This window comes from Oncorhynchus nerka, linkage group LG1, assembly GCF_034236695.1.
Source record: "Oncorhynchus nerka isolate Pitt River linkage group LG1, Oner_Uvic_2.0, whole genome shotgun sequence".
NCBI classification, from domain to species: domain Eukaryota; kingdom Metazoa; phylum Chordata; class Actinopteri; order Salmoniformes; family Salmonidae; genus Oncorhynchus; species Oncorhynchus nerka.
This window is the reverse complement of record NC_088396.1, coordinates 11,102,526-11,118,233: the sequence shown is the minus strand read 5'-3', so window position 1 is coordinate 11,118,233 and position 15,708 is coordinate 11,102,526. Positions and strand designations below refer to the sequence as shown.

At 42.9% G+C, this 15,708-nt stretch overlaps 1 protein-coding gene across 1 annotated transcript in view; it reads right to left on the bottom strand.

The window, feature by feature from the left end:
- Positions 1-493: 493 nt before the first annotated feature.
- Positions 494-15,708, bottom strand: part of LOC115139101 (protein Wnt-6-like) — a 33,303-nt gene continuing 18,088 nt past the window's right edge. Inside the window, exons 3-4 of the mRNA XM_029676277.2 lie at positions 4,979-5,289; positions 494-3,254 (exon numbers count right to left, since the gene is read on the bottom strand). Coding sequence (XP_029532137.2) covers positions 2,793-3,254; positions 4,979-5,289 — 773 coding nt within the window. The 3' untranslated portion in view covers positions 494-2,792. The remainder of the gene's footprint in view (positions 3,255-4,978; positions 5,290-15,708) is intronic.

Genomic DNA, 15,708 nt, shown 5'->3' with positions numbered 1-15,708 from the left:
ACCTCTGTATTAAACACTGCTGGCTCCACTGAAATGTGAATTCCTGGAAAAAATGAACTTGTGTCAACTTGCAAGGCTCAAACTAATACAGCACAAGTTTTTTAAAGTTTTTTTACATCATAAATAACTCAAAACAACACATTTTTTTGTTGGGAGGCAAAATGATATAGTTGAAGCAGAAGTGTTGAAAATATATCTTCCAGAATGGTCATTGGAAGGGAGTGAGGTGAAACCATCCACCCTGACCCAGCATGAAGACAATTAATATGAATAACACTTACACAATGTGTTGAAGGTCAACAGAAGGCAAAAGTGACATACGTTTCTATAAATCTACTCGTTTATAAAGGGTTATGCATTTAAATCTCTGCTTTGTCTTGGTCTAACAAAAAAAGGCACTAAAACGAGACAACAACAAAAAAGACATTTGAATTCATTGCTACACAGACCAGAAAACAAAAAATACAAATAAATGAAAACTAGAGTGAACAGTTTACTTTTTATTTGTATAGTAAATGCAGAAACTCAATTGCCAATTTATTTAAATTTATACAAATACTGTAACTGGAAAGTAACTAAATGGACATGAAATGAACTTCGTAGAATAATACAAGTTTAATCAATGAACAACTAAGTATGAGAATATCAAATGATGTCTAAGAATCCAAACAAATGCTGAGAAATTATCTTTAAATCATTCAACATTCCATGACAAAATCCTGTTTTCTAAACTTGTGTCTTGCTTTGAATCCAGAAAGCAACAAAACAACCTTCTTCCATTTTGACAAGGGCTGTTTAAACATACATACAGTAGCAGTAAAACGCTCCTGGCAGCCCAACAAGTCCAAAAGTTGTTCTATGGGGAATGGATAGGCTAAGACCTTGCTTAGTCATGCATATATCTCACATATGAAATGTCACATTTGGTCTGATTTCATAATTTGGTCGACTACAACCCAAACTTAACATGGTACAGTGACCAATTCTACTGCTAAACATAACTGTATGTAAAGAATGCCTAATATTTTAGTAAATCTCAGTCAGAATAGTTCAGTTTTACCAAGTCTTTCTCCCTTAAAGTGATATTCTTTTTTGTACAAAAACTGTATTTAGATTAAATTAAACACAAAATGTTGCTGTTTCCACAGATAGAGCTAGTAACTCTGAGAATAGAGTGATCCTGTGCAGTGTGTAGTCACTGTCATGGTAACAATATGAACTATGAACTCTGGCCAGAAATCATCTGGTCATAAACCATGGTATATTGGCAATAAATTATAGCGATGTGATCTCTCATCGTACTCTCTCTTTGTTTTGCCAATGGTTTCTTGTCTTGCAGATCCCTGAAAGGTAAGTAGCAACAAAAAAACGTACTCTAAAAGAAGGGTACGACACAGTACATTTCAATAACTTATAGCTATGCACATCAACGGAAAATGTACAGCGTGTTTGGGTACCAACACAACTCATGAGGAATCGTTATTATTATTAATCACAGTGAATGCTTTATCCCCCCCCCCCCAAAAAAAAAACAAGCAAGGAGATCTTATTTGCCTATTTTAAAGAATTTAGGGGAGAGAGTAAAAATAAATGGTCTTTCTAACTTCCAACTCACTTCAGCAAGTTGACTTATCAAAGAGACCAATGTATGGATTCATTGTCAGCATTGTATGTGATTGTGACTGGCTATTCTGCACAACATGACTATACCTAACAAAGCTTAACGTAACCAATGCTTTAATTGAAAGTGCATTACAAAAGCCCTTTATATTAAACAGATAAACATAATATCATACTTTCTCGACACTGCACCATATAACGAAAAATAAAAGTTTTCCATTTGCAAACTACTCTAACAAACAAAACCAGAAATGTAACAAATGGCTTACATAGATAGCTCCAACATCCAAAGTGCTTTTCAGAGAGACGGTAGGCACGTTCCTCACCTTATCACTATGAGTAGTCTTGTCATAAAAAATTTCATAAATAATAGTCTCGGATGTCAGTTCAGCTCCTCACCATGAAACAAGATGGGGTTCGGTTCGTCTTCCAAAAACACAACCCCACATTTCCCTTTTTTATACATTTTGTGCTAGATACAAAAAAACTGTATTCCATGTTGAGCATGTCCATTTACCTTTCACATGAAGGACATTTATGTTACATAGGAAAATATTTTATCACCATGACTGTATTTTCCACATGCAAAGTCATTATGTTTTCTTTACAATAGTCACCCCTCGTAGAAACATGGTTAACTGACTATGCAAAGTTTTTCCCTAATGGTGGGTTGTAGGCCCCATGTTCTTAGTGGGTCCTAGCATTGGGTTTGAGGCTAGAAACAGTTGTTATGCTATTTTCTGGGTCAATGGCTAATTCTAAAGACCTGTGGTGGGTGGTTCACTGTGCAAACATGTTTGGGAACCACTGCTTTAGAGGCTAACAGCTCTGTACAGATGACTGAGAATAGTACCAAACTTTCTGATTGTCTTATATGACATGGGACCCAGCATTCTGCTCTAGAAAGTTCTGGGAGCTGAAATGTAACTTTTAAAAAGAGCCTAAGTTCAGGGTCATAGAGCTCTATGTGGTGAGCACTGAAGTAGGTGGCCATTCTGGACTGTTCTACAGCTTGAGAGGAGAGTTCCTCCAGCTGTCTGTCCAAGATGATCCTAGATAAGACATTCATCTTTCAGCGTGCTCCTGAAGTGAACTGTGGGAGCCTGATCTCAGTGCATCATTCCTGTGAGGCTGAAGTGGCCTGAAACCAACCAAGTTCCTCTGTGGTAATGCTAGTGACAGAGACTGAGCTCTTTCCTCACCGAGCACTTCTTACACTGCACCACGCAGCACCAGTGGAAGCGGCAGAGACAGTTCTCCTCAAACACCACCGTCTCGTCTCGGTAGCCACGCTCACAGCACAGCAGGTCACAGCCGCTCACGTCCATGGCTGTGCTGTTGCACATGCGGCCCCGCGTGCCCAGCGAGCCTGTCTTCCTGTTGGGTGAGCAGAAGTCGGGCGATTCGGCCGAGTAGATCAGGTCTTGTTTGTCCGGAGGCTTGATGTTCTGGCCCACAGGAATCAGGGTCTTGCCATCGTTGCCTCCCATCACCTTGGAAGCTCCATTAAACCTCTCCAGCAGGCGATCACCCACCTCCCGAAAGTGAGGCATCTTTTTCCAACAGGTCCGGAGTGTGCAAGACCCGGACAGGCCATGACATTTACATTCAGTCCTCATATAATTCCTCACCGCCTGTAGTTAAGACACAGAGATAGATAGGTGAGATAAAAGCAGACACCATACAGAAGGAATTTACTCTCCCCCTCCTGCCTCTGGCCTTCACAGAGCTCCCAGACCTTGACAACAGAACAGAACAGAGATCATTCAGTTATACTCATGCTAATTAACCCTGGCTGCATGCAGTGCTCTAACCTCTCAGTAGCTCTTTAAGATTACATTGTTGTTTCTACATTTGGGCTCCCTTTGCTTCTTGTATGTTATTTTTCCAAAGATGTCCTCCTGAGACTATAATTGGCCCAACTACACAGCCACTCCTCCCCATTTACCTGTCTCTGACCCCTTGGAAAGGTTTTGGCTTGTGTGACAGTGTAACATACTGTGATGAAGCAATACTGACAAGGGTGAGCAAGTCCCAGGAAATTCAGAGTAATAACCTGTAATTACCTTCTCAAAAGAGCAGACAACCTCCAAACTGAGTCAGTGTTTCCCCTATATTCATTTAGCAGCGATGGACCACCGCTGCTAAATTCTTTCCACCGCTTCTGCCGAGACTCACTTTTAAATCAATAGTTGTTGGTTCAATGACTGGAAGTATATGGGAACAGCTAGCATGTTCTTGCGCTAAGGCTAGTAGCAATGCACCCCCCCACACACACACCCTTGCCACCATTGCTGAAAAAATACTACGGGATCAATGTTGCAATGTTCCTCTCTCCCTGTCAACAAGAAAGTCATTGTATTTCAATATTTCACTTTGTCTACATACATGTATTTAGTCCTTCATAAAGAGCTGGAAAAATCACAGTTTTATAAGGAGAAATATTAGCAGCTACTTGGCTTAAAGGTTTGAAAACAAACTGTGTGGCACACACTTGTTTCCTTGTTCAGAAACATGATTTTTGTTGAACTATCAGTTTACAGTGTTATAGAACTATTGTGGTGTGGTGCGTACTGGCGGCAGAGAAGTCAGGGGCAGGAGAGCGGAAACTGATTTACAACGGTGTCGTTTAATATCCATAAACCACCGTCAACAGAACAATACAATAAATGGGTCAAACAAAACCAGGTAAATACCAGCATACCGTTGCACAAGCACTACAAGAAACAATTACCGACGAGGACATGGGGGGGACAGAGGGTTAAATACACAACATGGAACCAGGTGTGATCGAAGACAAGACAAAACCAATGGAAAATGAAAAGTGGATCAGCGATGGCTAGAAGGTCGGTGACTTCGACCGCCGAACACCGCCCGAACAAGGAGAGGGACCAACTTCGGCGGAAGTTTAGAGTCCAACTATGGCTAGAGGCTGTCTTTGATGATGCATTAGATGAAAGGAGGAACATTCAGCTAGACAATTAAGATTTTCAGCATCTGAACCTAATTTTCACCATTGTAAAAAAAAAAAAATTAAGCATCAGGTGAACATAATCTAAAACATTTCTGAAGTATAATTTCCTGTACTTCTGCTTATATCAGGACAGGTCAAGTAAAACATATGAGATTAAGTGTGTTTGGAGTGAATGATAAAAAGTTAGCTGACCGCTTGGGGTGGTCCAGTGCTCCTTAAGCTACTGCCTCTGGGTGCACATTAACATTGTGCAACTGCAAGGATGGGTTTGAATACGACCCACTGTTCTTTCCTACCTATATCCATTGTAATAAAGCATGAAGAATTACGAAAGGAGTGGGACTGTATCACCCGTTATTTAAAAAAATGTAAGTTTCACTCTACCAGTCGTCCTGCTTCGTTGTTGTGGAGATCGATCAACGTCCTGATGTCACTCTTGCCCTTTTTCCTCTTGGCATCCATGAACTGCTTGGACTTCTCGTAGCCAAACTCCACGTCGTCTCCGCAGCCGCCCCACTCCCACTTGACTCCTTCGACAGAGGTGGTGGTGGAGAAGGAGGCAGGCCGGGGGGGAGCCCTGCTCCTGGTCGCCTCACAGCCACACTGCAGCAGCTCCCCCATACTGCAGGCCTGCGTTACCGCGTGGGTCACCCCAGCCGCCGTGATGGCGTACACAAACGCTGTCTCCCGGATGTCTGAAAGATCATACAGACACAGACACACACAAACACACACGCACACACGCACATTCACACACACAGGGGTGTCATCAGAGGAGTGAACAAAGAGTGACCCAGGGCACCTAGTGCTTTTCCAATTTTTATTTGATTTATTTTGTATTTAACCTTTACTTAACTAGGCAAGTCAGCTAAGAACAAATTCTTATTTACAATGACGGCCTGCAAATGAGTGGGCCGCCAGTGTTTTGTGTTAATGCAGGCACTAGTGTTATTGTGTTTCAACCAGAGTGTGACACAACAGACTTGAGGCGAGAAGAACCAACAACCTCTGCAGCATTCAAGACTGTTGCTTTGTGCGAAGGTGTTAAAGTTCACAGTTAGCCATTGATATGTTAATCCTAGCAGAACAGTAGCCACGGCCTTGCCTTGGCTCCAAGTCAGAGCAGGTCCGCTGGAGCCAAGGCCCAGTGAGACATGGGTGCCGGCCCGCGTAGATGGAAACAGAAATGTCGGATCCTTTCGGGTAAAACACTGGGGTAAATCCTCAATACCCCTGGTATCTCAGACACAGCTGCAGGGCTATTACTGTAGAAGAGGGGGCTTACCCCCCTGGCCCAGAGGGATGTACAGCTGCAACTGCAGATTCCCCTGTTCTTTGTTACTTTGGAAAAGATCCAGGTGTATTTTAGGCCAGTTGTCGACAACATCTCTATTCACTGTTTCTAGCTGCTATATTTCCAGGAACTGGGGGAAGGGAGGTAGGTAGTTAGCAGTCCATTGTGTCGAAGCTAAAATGAATGACTTATTTTCTGAAGCTGGAAGACATGAGCGTGCAGTCACCGCTCTGCCCTGTTGCCAATTCCATATCGCATGATTCAGTGAATGGGATTCATTAAATCTAGTGAAACAGAATCGGTGCCGTGCGAGGGCCCTGCAGACCAGCACCCTGTGATATGAATACCAGCTGTCTGTCTGCACACCCAGTGATGGCTCCATACAGGCCTGTTCTGTGTGTGTGGCGTCTCCCTGCCAGCCCCAGCCCCAGCTCAGCCCGAGCCTTGCCCCAGCCTCAGCCCATCCCAACCCCAGCCTGAGCCCAGTCCAGCCCCAGCCTAGCTCAGCTTTGAAAGTCACCTGAACAGCCCCAGCCCAGCTCCAGCCCTAGAACATCCCACCTGAACACACTTCATCCTGATTCCTCCTCAGTCCTCCCTACATACTTCTCCAATAAAGCCCCTCCCTGCCTGCCTGTCATATGCATTGTGCAGGCCATTCCCTATCACACACCATCACTGTTTGTTCTCAGGTTCAACCAGCTGTATAGATCTGGGGGGAAAACAAATGTTCTCCTCCCAGGCCAATTGAGTGTACAGAAGGGGTAGAGCTGACTAACTCAATAACTTCTGTTGAGACTCCTCTTAGACAGGCCAGTCACGTCAGCTGCTGTTGCAGGAGGTTTCATATAGCCTGTGTCTCAAATGGCACCCTATTCCCTTTAAAGAGCACTACTTTTGACCAGGGCCCATAAGGCTCTGGTCAAAAGTAATGCACTGCATAGGGAATAGGGTGCCATTTTAGAAGCGTCCATGGAGGGATTGAAGGGAGACGTCGAACAGTCACACCTGTTTACTGTTTCAGCAGGAGAGGTGGAACTAGAGAAAACAACTACAGACAACTGTTTAGAACCCCCCGAATCTCTAAGGGGTTCAATGTCTAGACAGTGTTGTTTCAGTTAAGAGCTATGTCCCTTAGCTTCGCTCGTCTTTAGCTACTACACCAACGTGTAATGCCATCATCATATCTATATTGGATAGAAGACGTTCAATTCATAACGTTAAACGAAACTTTATTACAAACACAATCAGAAAGTGTGTCCGTTCAGTTGTACAATGTGACCGACCCTCTTGACTAAGATGATAAAAAAAACAGTTACATGACTACGAGAGAGAGGAGATTATGAAAATGTATATCTCTTGATTTGAACACCCTTTTATAATTTCCTCCAAGACACAAATTCCAAACTTCTCCAGCAGCCTATGCCTGGGCTTGCCTGGGAGATCACTTGGTGCCAGAAGGGGCTTCACGAGGAATTAGCTAATCTTTTTTTAATACTCAATCTTTGAGTCAATGATGCATGGGTTCAGGTAAAAATATATATATATATATATATATATATATATATATATATATGGAGGGAACCAGGGCCCCTCTCTGTAGCAGTACATGAGACAAAGCCTGACGAGTGCGAATACTTTTTATTGATTGATTTTGCTTCCATGTGTCACAGTCAAGTTGTGTACAGCACATATCTCATAGAAAACCTGAAATCCATTCTATTAAGTCATAGAACAGTGAGCACACCAAGTAATCCCTAAAGATGCACAAAATAGACGAAGACACTTACTCCAAAACTATACACATTCCACCTTAAAAATTATGCATAGCCTTATATTGCATAGCTTTTACTATAATCTGATAATTGACTCAGCGCAGCTGCTCTGTTGATCTCTGAATGGCGAAAACACATATTTCTTTCATCGTACAGAGTCCAAGGCCATAAGCCCCTCTCAAGCCCTCAACTTCGAGCCAGAGGAATGTTCAAGAGTATTCTGACTGTAGCTGGACATTGGTGTTCACTGGATGCACACTACTGTGCCTTAACACAGGTGTGAAATAAATTATTATATTGAAAATACATGAAAAATAAGTAAGCTTAACAACTGTCTGCCCCAGTGGAGCAGTGAGAGGTTGATATAGTACACAACTTTAAGTGTTGGTGGTATGGATAATGAATGAATGTTCATTTATATTTGTACAATTTATCCCATGTCCAACTGGGATCATTTAATTGACATTATTATGACATTATGTCACAATGTCTCATCTCATTCAGAGAGGAATGTGTGCAATGTTAAATAAGTATGTTTTTAAATAATTTGTTTTTATATATAGAGTACCAGTAAGAAGTTTGGCCACACCTACTCATTCAAGGGTTTTTATTTGTTTTTACTATTTTCTACATTGTAGAACAATAGTGAAGACATCAAAACTATGAAAGCAATGTAGTAACCAAAAAATTGTTAAACAAATCAAATTATAATTTTATATTTGAGATTCTTCAAAGTAGCCATCCTTTGGCTTGATGACAACTTTGCACACTCTTGGCATTCTCTCAACCAGCTTCATGAGGTAGTCACCTGGAATGCATTTCAATTAGCAGGTGTGCCTTGTTAAAAGTTATTTTGCAGAATTTCTTTCCTCCACAATGTGTTTGAGCCAATCAGTTGTGTTGTGACAAGGTAGGGGTGGTATACAGAAGATAGCCCTATTTGGTGAAAGTCCATATTATGGCAAGAACATCTCAAATAAGCAAAGAGAAACGACAGGCCATCATTACTTTAAGACATGAAGGTCTGTCAATGCGGAAAATTTCAAGAACTTCGAAAGTTTCTTCAAGTGCAGTCTCAAAAACCATCAAGCGCTATGATGAAACTGGCTCTCATGAGAACCGCCACAGGAAAGGAAGTCCCAGAGTTACCTCTGCTGCAGAGGATAAGTTCATTAGAGTAACTGCACCTCAGAATGTAGCCAAAATAAATGCTTTGAATTAGTGCAAAGAAACCATTACTAAGGGACACCAATAAGAAGAAGAGACTTGCTTGGGCCAAGAAACAAGGGCAATAAACATTAGACTGGTGGAAATCTGTCCTTTGGTCTGATGAGTCCAAATTTGCCTTTTTTTGGTTCCAACCGCCATGTCTTTGTGAGCGGATGATCTCCGCATGTGTGGTTCCCACCGTGAAACATGGAGGAGGAGGTGTGATGGTGCTTTGCTGGTGACACTGTCTGTGATTTATTTTGAATTCAATGCACACTTAACCAGCATGTCTACCACAGAATTCTGCAGCAACGCCATCCCATCTGGTTTGTGCTTAGTGTGACTATAATTTGTTTTTCAACAGCACAATGACCCAACAAACCTCCAGGCTGTGTAAGGGCTATTTGACCAAGAAGGAGAGTGATGGAGTGCTGCATCAGATGACCTGGCCTACACAATCCCCCGACCTCAACCAAATTGAGATGGTTTGGGATGAGTCGGACCGCAGAGTGAAGGAAAAGCAGCCAACAAGGGCTCAGCATACAGTGGTTGTTCCACTAAAAGTTTTGCGATTAGGCTTCAGGACTTAGAGGTAATTTGTGGTTTAGTGCGGTACCCTGCGTCACCACTTCATTGCTCCAGACCAGCGCAAGGGGGAGTTAGAGCACTGATCATGCTTTTGGGTCCTACTGTGTCTCTAACTGACAATGAATGGGTGGCTTAAATCTAAATAGAAACGGATAATTGTGCACAACTTCAGTATTACTTACTAAAATTGTTGTTACACTAAGGTTTTTATTATTTTATTTTGTTAGGATTCTTTTGGTTTTACTGTAGTACTGTAGGCCACTCACGACCGGTCACGTTATACAGCGCCTGAGTAGCGCAACGGTCTAAGACACTGAATACCAGTGCAAGCTGTGTTGCTACATACCCGTGCCGTCCTCGACTGGGAAACCCATGAGATGATTGTCGGTTTTTGGTTTCTCTCCCTCTAAAAACATGTCTCACCCCATGTTCAAGAATGTTTTTTTTCTCCCTCATTTTACGTTATTTGAAAATGAAATAATCTCCAAAATATTGTTATTTTTTAAACAAAACAATTATTATTAATTTAGTAGAATTATATAAAATCCCGTTGGATGTTCTCACAGATATTTTATCAACCATGTTATTAGCAGGACAATATACACTGCTCAAAAAAATAAAGGGAAAACTAAGATAACACATCCTAGATCTGAATGAATTAAATATTCTTATTAAATACTTTTTTATTTACATAGTTGAATGTGCTGACAACAAAATCACACAAAAATGATCAATGGAAATCAAATTTATCAACCCATGGAGGTCTGGATTTGGAGTCACACTCAAAATTAAAGTGGAAAACCACACTACAGGCTGATTTAACTTTGATGTAATGTCCTTAAAACAAGTAAAAATGAGACTCAGTAGTGTGTGTGGCTTACACGTGCCTGTATGACCTCCCTACAACGCCTGGGCATGCTCCTGATGATGTGGTGGATGGTCTCCTGAGGGATCTCCTCCCAGACCTGGACTAAAGCATCCGCCAACTCCTGGACAGTCTGTGGTGCAACGTGGCGTTGGTGGATGGAGCGAGACATGATGTCCCAGATGTGCTCAATTGGATCTGGGGAATGGGCGGGCCAGTCCATAGCATCAATGCCTTCCTCTTGCAGGAACTGCTGACACACTCCAGCCACATGAGGTCTAGCATTGTCTTGCATTAGGAGGAACCCAGGGCACCATCATATGGTCTCACAAGGGGTCTGAGGATCTCATCTCGGTACCTAATGGCAGTCAGGCTACCTCTGGCGAGCACATGGAGGGCTGTGCGGCCCCCCAAAGAAATGCCACCCCACACCATGACTGACCCACCGCCAAACCGGTCATGCTGGAGGATGTTGCAGGCAGCAGAATGTTCTCCACGGCGTCTCCAGACTCTACGTCTGTCACATGTGCTCAGTGTGAACCTGCTTTCATCTGTGAAGAGCACAGGGCGCCAGTGGCGAATTTGCCAATCTTGGTGTTCTCTGGCAAATGCCAAACATGCTGCACGGTGTTGGGCTACAACCCCCACCTGTGGACGTCGGGCCCTCATACCACCCTCATGGAGTCTGTTTCTGACCATTTGAGCAGACACATGCACATTTGTGGCCTGCTGAAGGTCATTTTGCAGGGCTCTGGCAGTGCTCCTCCTGCTCCTCCTTGCACAAAGGCCGAGGTAGCGGTCCTGCTGTTGGGTTGTTGCCCTCCTACGTCCTCCTCCACGTCTCCTGATGTACTGGCCTGTCTCCTGGTAGCGCCTCCATGCTCTGGACACTACGCTGACAGACACAGCAAACCTTCTTGCCACAGCTCGCATTGATGTGCCATCCTGGATGAGCTGCACTACCTGAGCCACTTGTGTGGGTTGTAGACTCCGTCTCATGCTACCACTAGAGTGAAAGCACCGCCAGAATTAAAAAGTGACCAAAACATCAGCCAGGAAGCATAGGAACTGAGAAGTGGTCTGTGGTCACCACCTGCAGAGAACCATTCCTTTATTGGGGGTGTCTTGCTAATTGCCTATAATTTCCACTTGTTGTCTATTACATTTGCACAACAGCATGTGAAATTTATTGTCAATCAGTGTTGCTTCCTAAGTGGACAGTTTGATTTCACAGAAGTGTGATTGACTTGGAGTTACATTGTGTTGTTTAAGTGTTCCCTTTATTTTTTGAGCAGTGTATATATTGTTCATGGCTCCCGAGTGGCGCACAATGGGATTGCCTTGCAGTTCTCCAGTTGTATCCACTGAAAGCGCGCAAGGTTCAAGGCACGAGGGCAGGGGGCACGGGATGGGACGCAGAGCCGTGCACAGAAGACCGACCTAGCCCATGGGGAAGGGAGGAGGAGGAAGGGGGGCGGGGGGTGGACCCCATTCATTGTCATTAATAAAATAATGCTAAAAATAGTTTTTCAAAATGCCGATGTATATTTAGTTATTGATTTATAACAAATTACTATGGGAATAAATATCACTGAATTACAGAAATATCCTCCAATCCTTAATATGTAATTATTGGTGGAGAGTCATGTCATATTTTTCGACATACTGTAGCCCTACCATAGGTGACATGAGTCTAACTAGTGTTGAGTAATGTGCTGTTAAAAGTGGTGTAGGTCTTATTTATTTAAAGAGCATATTGGAGTTAGTGTAACCTTTATTTAACCAGGCAAGTCAGTTAAGAAAAAAAATCTTATTTACAAGGACAGCCTACTCCTTCTTCTTCGACATCAGGGAATTGAACCCCGGTCTCCCGCACAAAACAGGGATTCTTTAGCTAAATAGCCCAGTATTGTACTCGCGCCCGTCACGTTGTACATCGCCATATTTTCCATTCCATCCTAACGGAAACACAGAGGGTTTTTATTTTTTCTTGGAATAGAAACACCATAATATTAATGAAATTAATTTAAGCAAGTACCAGTGATACGTTTTGAAACACCTACTCATTCCAGGGTTTTCTTTTATTTTTACTAGTTTCTATCATAGTTTTGATGTCTTCACTATTATTCTACAATGGAGAAAATAGTAAAAATAAAGAAGTATGTGTTCTAAAACTTTTGACCGGTAGTGTATATTTAGTCTCCCACCTGCCTTTTGGCGAACACCAAACGTGTTTGCTTATTTTTTTTCTTGAAGAAATGTTTTTTTTTCTGGACACTCTTCCGTAAAGCCCAGCTCTGTGGAGTGTACGGCTTAAAGTGGTCCTACGAACAGATACTCCAATCTCCACTGTAGAGGTTTGCAGCTCCTTCAGGGTTATCTTTGGTCTCTTTGTTGCCTCTCTGGTTAATGCCCTCCTTGCCTGGTCTGTGAGTTTTGGTGGGCGGCCCTCTCTTGGCAGGTTTGTTGTGGTGCCATATTCTTTACATTTTTTAATAATGGATTTAATGGTGCTCTGTGGGATGTTCAAAGTTTCTAATATTGTTTTATAACCCAACCCTGATCTGTACTTCTCCACAACTTTGTCCCTGACCTGTTTGGAGAGCTCCTTGGTCTTCATGGTGCTGCTTGCTTGGTGGTGTCCCTTGCTTAATGGTGTTGCAGATTCTGGGGCCTTTCAAAACAGGTGTATATATACTGAGATCACGTGACAGATCATTGGACACTTAGATTGCACACAGGTGGACTTTATTTATCTAATTATGTGACTTCTGAAGGTAATTGGTTGCACCAGATATTATTTAGGCGCTTCATTGCAAAGGGGGCGAACACATATGCACGCACTACTTTTCCGTAAAAAAAAATTTAAATAATTTTTTGAAACAAGTTATTTTTTAATTTCACTTCACCAATTTGAACTATTTTGTGTATGTCCATTACATGAAATTCAAATAAAAATCAATTGAAAATACAGGTTGTAATGCAACAAAATTGGAAAAACGCCAAGGGGGATGAATACTTTTGAAAGGCACTGTGTTACCACTCATTTTGACATCTTCGGGAGATGAGAATCGTAGGCTGAACAATAATAGGCTACGGACCTAGAAAGACGGAGCTTATTCAGAAGTCCCATTGTGTTACGACCGGTTGTAAATATATGGTGTAGGCTAGGTTCCATAAGGCTAGGTCCCGAGTTGGGGTGTTCCTCTGCGAGATCCATGTAAATATATGGTGTAGGGTAGGTTCCGTAAGGATAGGTCCAGAGTAGGGGTGTTCTTCTGCAAGATCCATGAGTGTCACTACAGTGTAGGGTAGGTTCCGTGAAGGACAGGTCCCTAGTGGGGGAATTCTGAAAGAGGGACGAAAGTGGCCATGAAGCCGAAGGGTGTGTGTGTGTGTGTGTGTACGTTTGAAGATGATTCATGTGTAGTAGCAGTAGCAGTAAAGAGAGATTGGTTTATGCCTTAGTGGTGTGGGGAAATGTGACATATTAGGTGAATTGACAGACACAAAAGTATCATCCAGCACCAAAAGGTGGAGTATGGTGTAGTGGCCAAACTATTGATAGCCTAAGCTGTTACTACTCAACACTGTTGGGGGGTGACGCCGAGTCAGTTATAATGGATATGGCTTTTAGAAGCCAGTGTAACTGTATAGCTTCCGTCCCGCTCCTCGCCCCTACCTGGGTTCGAACCAGCGACCCTCTGCACACATCGACAACAGCCACCCTTGAAGCATCGTTACCCATCGCTCAACAAAAGCCGCAGCCCTTGCAGGGCAAGGGGAATAACTACGTCAAGGTCTCAGAGCGAGTGACGTCACCGATTGAAACACTATTAGCGCACACCCCACTAACTAGCTAGCCATTTCACATCGGTTACACCAGGAGATTCACGGAGTGGGATGGGTAGAAAGGCAAAATGTTACCAAAGCATTAGAAGTGCAAAAAAAAAGGCATATGACCAGCACCAAGAACCAAATAAATGGTGGGAAAAATTTGCCAAATTGGACAAAACTGCTACACATTATCCCGTAGATAGAAAGTTTAAAACCAGCCAAGAATGCAATCGTAGTGTGGAATATTGAAATCAGAGAACGGTCCAAACTACAATATGTAGGCATCCTAACCATGGCATTTTATCAGCAGCGGATAAAACTGGAAAAAGGGAAAAATAGAGACCTGCAAGGTCAAATGGAGCAGGCAGTGGACAAGAATGAGACAACAAATAAGAAACTAGGCGTATCCGAAGGGAGTGCGCGTAGATTAGATCAGGGGTGTCCAACCCTGTTCCTGGAGAGCTACCTTTCTGTATGTTTTCGCTCAAACCCCAGTTGTAACTAACCTGGTTCAGTTTATCAACCAGCTGATTAGTAGAATCAGGTGTGCTAGATTAGGGTTGGAGTGAAAACCTACAGGATGGTAGCTATCCAGGAACGGGGTTGGAGAGCCCTGGATTAGATGAACAAAAGCAGGAATTGGCTGTTGCGCTAGAAAAGAGTCAAAACCTAAACCAGGAATTAGAGGGTGCCCTTGAGGATAGACAAAAACAAATAAAATAACTCGTGGTTGCGCTTCAACAGTATTACAAATACGTTTAGAGGAGTATATGTAATTGCACCTCATCCGCCGTTCACCACATGCTACAAGGTGAAAGTTACGAGTCTGGATTATAGTAGTACCGGACTGGATAGTGATTAGCATTATCCAGGTAATCGTAGAGATGTGCACCCAGTACGAACACATGAGACCCCGGTTACATATTATCCGTGACAAATAGTACCAGGGGAGGACAACCCTGTTCCTGATGACGCACATCCTCAAGTACGGATCCAAATTCAGCATCACCATCAGCCAATGAGCGAATTGGGTAGTATTATGAAAGAGGCACCAGATCCAGTAAGGGAGGGACAGGAATTTATCAGTTGCTGGAGGAAACAGGGTACAATTTTTGGGTTCCATGCTGGTGATTACAATCATATTGTACGCTCGCTTTTGCCAAGGGCCATGTTACCAGCACTCGCACGGGGATATCGAAGCATGTGACCCAGCCAACAGCAAATTATGAAATTGAGGGATTCTTAACTAGTTGGGAATGTATTGTTTAGACGGGTGCAAGTAAAATTAGTAACTGAAAGAAGGAGTACGCGATTATGTGGATCGGATGGATGATGCGTTACGTCTTTTCATGGTTCCTCCTGGCACCAGAGGGCGGTAGAGTCCGCCCTAGAGACTTTTATTGGACTCAGGTGTGTCTTATTATTTTAACGATGTCCCTCTTAAAAGAGGTGTGTTTTCTGTGGTCGTTACGTGAGTGAGTTTGTGAGACTTAGTGTTTGTTGGCTTTTCAAGTGTACTTTGATCCCGTGGCTTCTGTTTCTCTGT